Source organism: Dendrobates tinctorius, unplaced genomic scaffold (assembly GCF_039654945.1).
Source record: "Dendrobates tinctorius isolate UK_male_01 unplaced genomic scaffold, ASM3965494v1 ptg000085l, whole genome shotgun sequence".
NCBI classification, from domain to species: domain Eukaryota; kingdom Metazoa; phylum Chordata; class Amphibia; order Anura; family Dendrobatidae; genus Dendrobates; species Dendrobates tinctorius.
In genome coordinates, this window is record NW_027361753.1 from 5,794,378 (window position 1) to 5,806,740 (window position 12,363).

At 48.8% G+C, this 12,363-nt stretch overlaps 1 protein-coding gene across 1 annotated transcript in view; it reads right to left on the reverse strand.

Moving 5' to 3' along the window:
- Positions 1–8,064, reverse strand: part of SEC11C (SEC11 homolog C, signal peptidase complex subunit) — a 28,907-nt gene extending 20,843 nt beyond the window's left edge. The window contains exon 1 of the mRNA XM_073584796.1: positions 7,891–8,064. Within this exon, the coding sequence (XP_073440897.1) occupies positions 7,891–7,947 (57 nt within the window). The 5' untranslated portion in view covers positions 7,948–8,064. The remainder of the gene's footprint in view (positions 1–7,890) is intronic.
- Between the last annotated feature and the right edge of the window lie 4,299 nt (positions 8,065–12,363).

The window sequence follows — 12,363 nt, forward strand, 5'->3', positions numbered from 1 at the left end:
GTCGGCATCCATGGCTCCTCTTTTGATTAGCCAGACTGGTGTGACATCATTACTACACACAAGATGCCATGGATGCCGATCGGGCTCCTGTTCAGCAACAATGGAACAGTAATCTTGCCCCTGAAAAAGTGTTCAGCAAATTATTCACTAATCTCTTCTCCTCCGGATTCCTCCTTCCTATTAAATATCCATACACGGAGCCTTATGGAGAGTTCCTCAGAGTCCCTCCTCCCTGCTGCTGAATCCCTTTCCACCTTGTCTGACAGGCTCCTCAGTGCCCCTCCTCCATGTTGCTGACTCACCTAACCTGATTGACAGCTCTTCAGTGTCTCTTAACTGCTTTGGAGTCTCTGCTCACCTACCCTGACCCTACTCCTCTCCTCCTACTGCTGTGTTCTCACCTCCCTGAGCACAAGCTGCAGCTTTCAGTCAGGCCGGGAAGGTCGTGACTAAATAGAGGTCATTTGGACCCCTGAGCTCTCGCTCACTCATATCAGGCAGTTGTGTACTGGGGGCTCCGATAATTTGCACTTGGCTTCTATGATAAATTTCTCATGACTGGCACATCGGATCTCTAAAAAGAAGGCATCATGTTGACTGGGTGACAAGCGCCTACACAGCAACACCCCCTGCTTCAATAGAGCAGAGCGACAGGTTCCCATTCACAATATTCTGCATTCAGTAGCACCAGATGAAGGATCTCCGACCTTCAAGCGCCCGGCTCGGGAGCAGGAGACATTTATCACGGTTGGTCTCGGCGGTAGCTGTCGGGCATTGACCGTGGCTGAGAAATGCATCAGTAGTGTATAAAATTATTAGATCTGCTGGCTGTAGAGCAAATATACTTTCCTGAATTTGCTGCCTAAAGCCTTATTTGCAGGGTCACACCCTAAAATTTTCACGCAACCTCAGGCCAAGAACCACGTTTTTTTTTCCTTCTGTAGGAGCCAAAAAGAGCATGGAGTTCCTGCCGAAACTTGGGGGCAACCAAGACAAGAGCTGAAGCACACTCAAGAGGCCCCCACTAAGCCTTGATGGGACCACTTATGTCAGGGACTGCAGACCTAGAAGGTCGGGGGCTCTTCTCCAGACCTCATCCATGTATTTTGGAGTGACAGAGGGCACCGCTGAAAGATTAGGAAAAATTGGCAAAACCGTCCTACGTTACCGGTTCTGGGAGTCAACTACTAAGACGATTTGGGGGACAAATAGGCTGTCAGCCGAACTTTCAAGAAAAAAAAAAAAAAATATATAGGACTATAACCTGTCTAGTCTGATAAAAAAAAAAAAAGTGACCCAATGGTCGGGATGTGGCCCGTAAAATGCCGCCCTCCAATCCCGGGTGCAGAGCGGACCGTCACATCGACAGTGACTAACGATGGCGGATTACAGCTCCGGTGCAGGTTATTGCACAGATGATACAGATATTGATTTCCTGGCAGACGGAGGCGCGCTGCTCTGTGCCACTAATGAGAAGGGAGCTCATTAAGCTCCTGTCATCCTGTCGAGTGGAGATGTAACGTGGCCGACCTTACACTGCCGTACGGCGCTGGGTGCCGCATTACTCCAGCAGTTATGGATCAGATCGTCGGCACGGCTCCGCATTTTCTAAACCCACCTGGTGACCAACTGCTAAAGGGGTATTCCCATCTTCATAAATGAAGGGGCTGCAATGCATCCCCCTTTAGGTTTTAATTGGGCAGCCGGTTATCTGCTGCGGCGCCATGGCGCATGATACAAGCCGCGACACAGTTCAATGAAGGGGACACCATCAGTTCATTTTCAGAGGTCGGAACAAGACCCATCAATTCGTCCCGGTCCAATTTTTTCGGCATGTGCTTAGAATTAGGAGATGGGCAGAAACGGGGACGTTCCCATTCACTGTCTGCAAGCAGAGATATTGACAATCGATAGAGAGAGAAATAATGTATTTAAGAAGAAAAATTTACTTATTTTTATTTTATCCAGTGATAACCTTAATAGATATTATAATATCTATCTATATATATATTCGGCGCATTCTCAGCCGGGGACGCTCGCTCCCCATTCAGATCGCTATTACATGGTGACAGCGTCTTTTCTTTATTTCGCAGTAACCAGGCAGGAATTATGTGCATAAAAGGCTCTTTACAGCCTCGCCGCAGGGAGACGAGTGGAAAAAGACACCGAAAACAATACAAAACACTCCGACGTTCGCTGCATTGTAATGCGGCTAAATACATCAGAAAATAAATGCCGGCCTGCTGAGACCTGAGGAACGGCTAAGAAGGCTGTGATAGATTGCTTAGCGCTCGGCAAGTCACCGGGGGCTTTAATCACAGCTTTCCACAGAAGTCTGGGCCAATGCTGCTGCCTTTTATATCAGCACTGAAGGGGTATCTAACCAGGACGACCTCGGTCGGTGAGTTACCTAAAGCAGCACTCTAACATATAATTTGAAGCTGCAAGGTTAGATGTATTTGCAGATACTTTATCTTATACCCTCCCGACATTTAAAGGGATATTTACATTCTTAAAGGGGGCCTACCACTCGTGAGAAATAGGTCACTTTTTTAACACGGTGTGAATGCCGATGTTCTACAGAATCCGGCGTAGTTTTTCTTTTGTTCCTGCGCCTCTCTGTTCCTGAGATATGGCCTCCTCTTCTCTGTATGTAAATCTAGTCTGTTCAGAGCAGTGGGCATGGTCCTCAAGTGTTCTCTTGGTGTGACTTCTTGGGGGGTCACGCCCACTTGTCTAACAAGACTGGATTTATATACAGGGAAAAAACGGGCCATATCTCAGGAAAGGAGAGGAGTAGAAACGAAAGAAAAACATCGCTGGATTCAGGGGAACAGCAGCAATTACCCCAGATAGAAATCAAACAAAAAATTTAAAAAGGTCTTTATTTTTTTTTAAAGGAGATGCCCAATTGCTAGGTTATGCTATACGATCACTCCTCTAGGACTCTCACCATTCCTGAAATTCTATTGCATCCTCTTCCAATTCATTGTTTTTCCCTACCACCCCAGGCCATCCACTATGCAGAGGGCTACATCATGGACCTATTCAAGAACTCAGAGAGCTGATCATCCAGAGCCACCTGTTACATAATAACAGGACCTCTCTGACATACACATCGAAGCAGTAGGATAGGGTACTAGGTTTGGAGGGCTTAAGAACTGTGAGTATGGGCCGCAGTTACTCATTTTAAAAAAAAAAATTTCTCTAGAAATGTGACCCCTATAGACATTAAATTCCAGACAGATCCTCAAAAATGTCTCTAGGCAGCGGACGCTCGAAAGTCAACTCTGCAACCCCAATGAAAAAGCACAAAAATCAAACATATACTGCAAAATTATGCCAGAAACAGCACCTTGGTGCAAAGGTGAAAAAAAGTTCTGAAAGTTCCACAGTCCCATAGAGAATGAATGTGGCAGCGGAGCACAAGTGCAAACTGATGGCGCATTCAGAGTCCAATTCTTGGGGCGGTCAGAGACTTTTCTGGGTGCCCGGTCAAACCCCGGAGTCACACTACACATACTATAGATCAAAGTAAATAATAGTTAAAAGGTCCCTTTAAGAATAACGAGCGCTCGCTGCAGGAGGAACGGAGGCATTTTACCGCCCTAATTTGCCCTATAAAACACCATCATTATTATAGAGCAGCATATGGGAAATGATTGGAAGTGAAATTATTAGGGATGAGGTCTGTGCAACCGCAGGAGAAATCTGCACAGAAGCCGCCGTAATGCTCCTAAAATTTAATGTGCCCCGACACTGATCTAATTCGGGATACTCAGTCATCACCGCGGCACTTCCCATTAACGACCCACCGCGCCTTCTATAACGGATCGGCACAGGGCTTCCTACACAAAGGAGAAAAATTATATATCGTTTCAGAAACTGCGGGAAAAAAAAAGAAGGTCATCTCACCACCAGACCAGAGGCATGCGTGCCAAGGGGGTCCTCCCCACCAGACTGGAGGCGCGTGCGTGTGTGGAGGGGGTCCTCACCACCAGACCGGAGGAACGTGTGCGGAGGGGGTCCTCACCAGCAGACCGGAGGCACGTGGGCGGAGGGGGTCCTCACCAGCAGACCGGAGGCACGTGGGCGGAGGGGGTCCTCACCAGCAGACCGGAGGCACGTGTGCGTGTGTGGAGGGGGTCCTCACCAGCAGACCGGAGGAACGTGTGTGGAGGGGGTCCTCACCACCACACCGGAGGCACGTGTGCGGAGGGGGTCCTCACCAGCAGACCGGACGCACGTGTGCGGAGGGGGGTCCTCACCAGCAGACCGGACGCACGTGTGCGGAGGGGGGTCCTCACCAGCAGACCGGAGGCACGTGGGCGGAGGGGGTCCTCACCAGCAGACCGGAGGCACGTGGGCGGAGGGGGTCCTCACCAGCAGACCGGAGGCACGTGTGCGTGTGTGGAGGGGGTCCTCACCAGCAGACCGGAGGAACGTGTGTGGAGGGGGTCCTCACCACCACACCGGAGGCACGTGTGCGGAGGGGGTCCTCACCAGCAGACCGGACGCACGTGTGCGGAGGGGGTCCTCACCAGCAGACCGGAGGAACGTGTGTGGAGGGGGTCCTCACCACCACACCGGAGGCACGTGTGCGGAGGGGGTCCTCACCAGCAGACCGGACGCACGTGTGCGGAGGGGGGTCCTCACCAGCAGACCGGACGCACGTGTGCGGAGGGGGTCCTCACCAGCAGACCGGACGCACGTGTGCGGAGGGGGTCCTCACCAGCAGACCGGACGCACGTGTGCGGAGGGGGGTCCTCACCAGCAGACCGGACGCACGTGTGCGGAGGGGGTCCTCACCAGCAGACCGGACGCACGTGTGCGGAGGGGGTCCTCACCAGCAGACCGGACGCACGTGTGCGGAGGGGGGTCCTCACCAGCAGACCGGACGCACGTGTGCGGAGGGGGGTCCTCACCAGCAGACCGAAGGCACGTGTGCGGAGGGGGTCCTCACCAGCAGACCGAAGGCACGTGTGCGGAGGGGGGTCCTCACCAGACCGAAGGCACGTGTGCGGAGGGGGGTCCTCACCAGCAGACCGAAGGCACGTGTGCGGAGGGGGGTCCTCACCAGCAGACCGGAGGCACGTGTGCGGAGGGGGGTCCTCACCAGCAGACCGGAGGCACGTGTGCGGAGGGGGTCCTCACCAGCAGACCGGAGGCACGTGTGCGGAGGGGGTCCTCACCAGCAGACCGGAGGCACGTGTGCGGAGGGGGGTCCTCACCAGCAGACCGGAGGCACGTGTGCGGAGGGGGTCCTCACCAGCAGACCGGAGGCACGTGTGCGGAGGGGGTCCTCACCAGCAGACCGGACGCACGTGTGCGGAGGGGGTCCTCACCAGCAGACCGGAGGCACGTGTGCGGAGGGGGTCCTCACCAGCAGACCGGAGGCACGTGTGCGGAGGGGGTCCTCACCAGCAGACCGGAGGCACGTGTGCGGAGGGGGTCCTCACCACCAGACCGCAGGCAGGCATACACGCGTGGAGGGGGTCCTCACCACCAGACCACAGGCAGGCATACACGCGTGGAGGGGGTCCTCACCACCAGACCACAGGCAGGCATGCACGCGTGGAGGGGGTCCTCACCACCATTACGGGAGACACACAGGCAGAGGGGGTCCCCTGCTTCAGATCGGAGGCACATAGGGTCCTTCATATAAGGTCTAAAGCACATGGGGGTCTCCGCATAACATCGGAGGGGTCATCCACATGAGATCGGAGGCACATGAAGGTCCTCCATATACAGAGGTGCATTGGGGTCCATGACATGAAATCAGAAGATAAAAACAAAAATTAAAAAATTACCGCTTTTCAGCGGCCGCACCTTCCAATATCTCCAATAAGAAATGCAATAAAAAGTGATAAAAATGTTGCACGCACCCTAAAATTGATGAATAAACGACACCTCTGTGAACAAGTAACAAAACAAGCTCCATGCATGGAAAGAAAAAAAAAAGGGGGGTTCTTGGAAGAAAGTGCAAAAACAAAATGTTGGTCCAGTCCTGAAAAGGTTAATGATATTCCCTTATGTGTATATAATACCATACACAGTCCGAGCTTTAACATGAAAGACAAGAAATGCTGGGTCACCATATGGAAGCTGGTACATGACCGCTGCAGCCGTCACATCTGGCTGTTCCCTGGTCACAGCAGTTAGGCTTCAATTTAAAGGGCCGGATCAGCCATATTTATCGCAGTAGCTATTTTTTTGGTGTTTTGTTCAGTACACGCAGCTCAGTCGCATCTATAATATGTTTAAAAATATAATAAATGCAGAACATTAGTGCCCAGTGATAGTGTGCCCCCATCACCCACCTATAAGTGCCCAGTAATGACAGTGTGCCCCCATCACCCACCTATAAGTGCCCAGTGATGACAGTGTGCCCCCATCACCCACCTATAAGTGCCCAGTGATGACAGTGTGCCCCCATCACCCACCTATAAGTGCCCAGTGATGACAGTGTGCCCCCATCACCCACCTATAAGTGCCCAGTGATGACAGTGTGCCCCCATCACCCACCTATAAGTGCCCAGTGATGACAGTGTGCCCCCATCACCCACCTATAAGTGCCCAGTGATGACAGTGTGCCCCCATCACCCACCTATAAGTGCCCAGTGATGACAGTGTGCCCCCATCACCCACCTATTAGTGCCCAGTGATGACAGTGTGCCCCCATCACCCACCTATAAGTGCCCAGTGATGACAGTGTGCCCCCATCACCCACCTATAAGTGCCCAGTGATGACAGTGTGCCCCCATCACCCACCTATTAGTGCCCAGTGATGACAGTGTGCCCCATCACCCACCTATAAGTGCCCAGTGATGACAGTGTGCCCCCCATCACCCACCTATAAGTGCCCAGTGATGACAGTGTGCCCCCATCACCCACCTATAAGTGCCCAGTGATGACAGTGTGCCCCCATCACCCACGTATAAGTGCCCAGTGATGACAGTGTGCCCCCATCACCCACCTATAAGTGCCCAGTGATGACAGTGTGCCCCCATCACCCACCTATAAGTGCCCAGTGATGACAGTGTGCCCCCATCACCCACCTATAAGTGCCCAGTGATGACAGTGTGCCCCCCATCACCCACCTATAAGTGCCCAGTGATGACAGTGTGCCCCCCATCACCCACCTATAAGTGCCCAGTGATGACAGTGTGCCCCCATCACCCACCTATAAGTGCCCAGTGATGACAGTGTGCCCCCCATCACCCACCTATAAGTGCCCAGTGATGACAGTGTGCCCCCATCACCCACCTATAAGTGCCCAGTGATGACAGTGTGCCCCCCATCACCCACCTATAAGTGCCCAGTGATGACAGTGTGCCCCCCATCACCCACCTATAAGTGCCCAGTGATGACAGTGTGCCCCCATCACCCACCTATAAGTGCCCAGTGATGACAGTGTGCCCCCATCACCCACCTATAAGTGCCCAGTGATGACAGTGTGCCCCCATCACCCACCTATAAGTGCCCAGTGATGACAGTGTGCCCCCATCACCCACCTATAAGTGCCCAGTGATGACAGTGTGCCCCCATCACCCACCTATTAGTGCCCAGTGATGACAGTGTGCCCCCCATCACCCACCTATAAGTGCCCAGTGATGACAGTGTGCCCCCATCACCCACCTATAAGTGCCCAGTGATGACAGTGTGCCCCCATCACCCACCTATTAGTGCCCAGTGATGACAGTGTGCCCCCATCACCCACCTATTAGTGCCCAGTGATGACAGTGTGCCCCCATCACCCACCTATAAGTGCCCAGTGATGACAGTGTGCCCCCCATCACCCCGGCCCCCACTTCTCAGCAGCACCAGTAACTTTTCTGAGTGTGGCCCCTGCCTGGCAGCGCTGTGTGGCCCCTGGCCGCTGTCACTCACCTGCCTCTTGTTCATTCTCCGCAGATCCCCGAGCAGATCCATGTCTAGGGATGGCATGGGGACGACGGAGCCGGGGGTGCTGGGTGGCAGCTGCTGCCACTATCCAGGAGCTGGCAGGAGGAGAGGAGGCGCCCGCCCGCCGCTGCCAACATCCCCTCCCCGGCTCCCCCCTGTTCCATGTGTGACTCGTTCATAGGCCGCTCGCAAAGGATGACGGGAATCGTAGTCTGAGCAGGGCAGGCGCACAGTGTCTGGAGCTTGTTTTGAACTGCGCAGACCATGATGCATTTCGACGGCTTTAATGTATAAAGGGAACCCAGTGAGGGGAGGAGGTGTGTGGAGACGGTGCAGCTTGCAGAGTTGTTGTGGGGGTCTTCGTGCTTCTCTTGTGACTGGTCACAGTATTTGTACCCTGGGAAAGTAGTATGAGGGTCCCCAGCTCCCACAAGGGTGGCCACCCAGTTATCGTAGCGTCTATAGACATTTAGATATGTCCCTTGGCAAAGTTGCCGGTCTGGAATCAGGGAAAGCTGGGTGACCACTTTTTATTCCCATTTTTTATTCCCTTTATTGGGAACTACAAAACTTCTATTTTTTTCTTGACGTTCACTGTGTGAACTAAATATAAGCTTGAATTAGTTCAGGCAGTTACAAAGTTTTTTTTTTTCTTTTTAGATTTTATATGATCAAGTGATAAGAAGTTATTCATATTTGTTTTCTATTTTTTCACCTATATTTTTCAGGGTTTTTTTTTTTTTTCATTTTCTTTGTTTATTTTTCAGATGTTTGTTTTTCCACTTTCTTCCTATATTTTTCAAGGAGGTTTTTTTTTTTATTTATTTTTTTTTTATTTTATTCTCTTCCTGTATATTTCAGGTTTCTTTTATTTTTTTCTCTTTTCATTATTTTTCAATCACGCTTCTATTTGTTCCTTTCCCGAGCCTTGAAGCAGCGGTCTCTTGCAAGGCGCTATTGGCGACCCATTGAATGGCTGGTATGGGGGCAATGAGAACAGTCGCCAGATACATTCGACTTATAGAATCGTAGAGTTGGAAGGGACCTCCTGGGCCATCTGGTCCAACCCCCTGCTTAAAGCAGGATTCGCTGTCATCCCAGTCAGATGTCTCCAGCCTCTGTTTGAAGACTTCTATTGAAGGAGAACTCACCACCTCTCGTGGCAGCCTGTTCCACTCATTGATCACTCTGTCAAAAAGATTTTCTAATATCTAATCTGTCTTCTCCCATTCAGTTTCATCCCATTGCTTCTAGTCTTTCCTTGTGCAAATGAGAATAAAGTTGATCCTTCTACAATGTGACAGCCCTTGAGATATTTGTAGACAGCTATTAAGTCTCCTCTCAGTCTTTTGCAAACTAAACATTCCCAAATCCTGCAACCTTTCCTCATAAGACAGGGTTTGCAGACCGGTCACCATTCTGGTCGCTCTTTTCTGAACTTGCTCCAGTTTGTTGATGTCTTTTTTTAAAATGTGGCGCCCAAAACTGGACACAATATTCCAGATGAGGTCTGACCAAAGAGGAGTAGAGGGGGATAATGACGTCACGTGATCTAGACTGTATGCTTCTGTTAATACATCCTAGAATTGCATTTGCCTTTTTTGCTGCTGCATCACACTGTTGACTCATATTCAGTCTGTGATCTATTAGTATACCCAAGTCTTTTTCACATGTGCTGTCACTTAGCCCTATTCCTCCCATTCTGTATATGCTTTTTCCATTTTTATTGCCCAGATGTAGTACTTTGCATTTTTCCCTGTTAAAAACCATTCTGTTTGTTGCTGCCCACTTCTCCAGTTTATTTATATCTTTTTGAATCCTCTCTCTCTCTTCTTTAGTATTAGCTATCCCTCCTAGCTTTGTGTTATCAGCAAATTTAATCAGTTTACCCTCAATTCCTTCATCTAAATCGTTGATAAAGATGTTGAACAGGACAGAGCCCTGTGGTACCCCACTTGAGACATTCTTCCAACTGGATGTGCAGCCATTTACGACCACTCTTTGGGTCCGATCACTAAGCCAGTTATGAGTCCACCTAACAGTTGCCTTGTCCATTCCATACTGTCATTTTTTCAATAAGGATTGTATGAGATACTTTGTCAAATGCTTTGCTGAAGTCAAGTTATACTATATCAACAGCATTTCCCTGATCCACCCAGTCAGTGATTCTGTCATAGAAGGAAATTAAGTTAGTCTGACATGACTTATTAGTTACAAACCCATGCTGACTCTGTTTAGTCACTTCATTCTTATCCAGGTACTGACATACATGTTGTTCAAAGATCTTTCCTGGTATAGAAGTCAGACTCACCGGCCTATAGTTGCCTGGGTCCACCTTCTTCCCCTTTTTGAAGATAGGAACAACATTTGCTCTTCTCCAGTCTTCTGGGACTTCTCCTGTTCTCCAAGAATTTTCAAAGATTATGGAGAGGGGTTCAAAAATTTCTTCTGCTATCTCCATTCCTGCCGTGGTGTGTGGGATTGGAGTCGTCTTTGATCCTGGAGCCGCTTAACCCCTTAGTGACCATGTGATCTAAGGAGTATGATAAAAGCAGGGAGGGCTCTTTGTTTTTCTGCAACAAAAAAAAATTGTGATGGATTAGCGGGCGCGGCATAACTTAATGGGTTACTTGATGGTAGCCATAGACTATCATTATGGCCTCATTCCAATGGCCATTTTATTTTTCTGTGCAAAAGAAAAGGGATCATTTTCATCAGTGTGCTGGATCCGATTTTTATCTGTTTTTGGTCCGTTTTATCCATCATTGTAGAGTTCAGTTCCCTGATATACAAAAGAAAAGTTTAAGTTTTCCTACTTATCACACAGCAATAAACGGACAGCACTCGGATGATATCATTTTTTTTTTTTTTTTTTATTTATATTTGTTAATCACAAACCTAGTGATTTGCAAATTGGATCAAAAACGGACACATCTCCATTTTTTCTTTTGTGGTGAATTGCCCCCCCCCCCAAAAAAAAAAAAAAAAAGAAAAAAACAGATATGTGACTGTACTCATTATAGTCTATCCCTGAAAAACACAGAACAATGGCATCTAAAACGGAGGTCTGAATGAGACCCTACAGCCATTAAAGGGTTTTAGGGACAATTTTTTTTTCTTACTAAAAACCATTTATTTGGAACTAAAAATCACGGCAGAGAAAAACTGATGAAAGAATGTGGTGGATAAGCTGCTCCAATCAAGTTCCAAAGAAAGTCAAGCTGTCCTGCAGGCGAAGGGTGCGTCAGTGTCAGTACAAACTATCTTCTGTCCACATCTGAACGAAATGAAACGCTACAGCAGAATACTCAGGAGGACCCCACTGCTGACACAGATATAAAGATAGGCTGCAGTTTACCAAAATGTATGTGAGTAAGCCCAAATCCTTCTGGGAAAGTGTCTTATGGACAGATGAGATCAAGATTAGTGTTGAGCGATACCATCCAATATCGTGAAATATCGGATCGGACCGATACCCAAAAAGTATTGGATATCGCCGATTCCGATACCGGAAACCAATGCAAGTCAATGGGACAGAAATATCGGAATTAAAAAAACCCTTTCTTTCCTTGTAGGTTAATTCTACATGAAGAAAAACAACTAAGAATAATGTAGAATGTATTGGGGGAGGTGGAGGAGACATTAAAGGCATAGAGGTTTAGCCCAATCAAATGAAATAGCAGGAATCATTTTTTTTTTTTTTTAAGACGTTCGGCGTTACAAAGATATTGACTATGTTAACCTTTATTATATTTTGTCAGATATGTATGTTTCACTACTTCCATGCTCTTCACCTTTTTTACTTCTCCCACACTTTCTCCTTCGTGATCCTCAGCAGCTGCAGCATCTTTTTCATCAACTTCTTCACCTTATTCATCTTCTTCTTCACCTTCTTCCTATTATTCTTTTTTTTTTTTTTATATTCTTCTTATTCAACTACTATTCTTCTTCCTATTCTTCTTCATCATATTCTTATTTGTGACAGTCATTCCTGTAGTTGTTATCTATAAAAGTTTGAAGATTACACCTTCCGTTCTGCCTGTCACAAAAGATTTACAACAGGATTTGTTCGCGTTCAGTTTGGCCTGCAGCAGCAGGCATTTTCCAGGGGCACCACGAGGAGGAACGGACTCACCCCCATACACTGCTTAGTCTTCTTCTGCTTATAATTTTGATAATATCTTTTGCTCTGATTTTTAGTCTTATGCTTAATGTTCTTCTGCTTTTTGGTCTTCTGCTTCTTGGTCTTCTGTCTCTTGTTGTTCTGTATCTTGGTGGTTGTCTTCATGTTCTTTGTCCTCTTGGTCATCTTCTTGAGGGTCATCTTTTTGGTCTTCGGGGTGGTCTTCCGGGTCGTCGTCTTCAGGGTCATCGTTTTCGTGGTCGTCATCTTCTTCGGGGTGGTCTTCAGGGTCGTCATCTTCAGGGTCGTCGTCAAGGAGATCCAGAGTGATAACC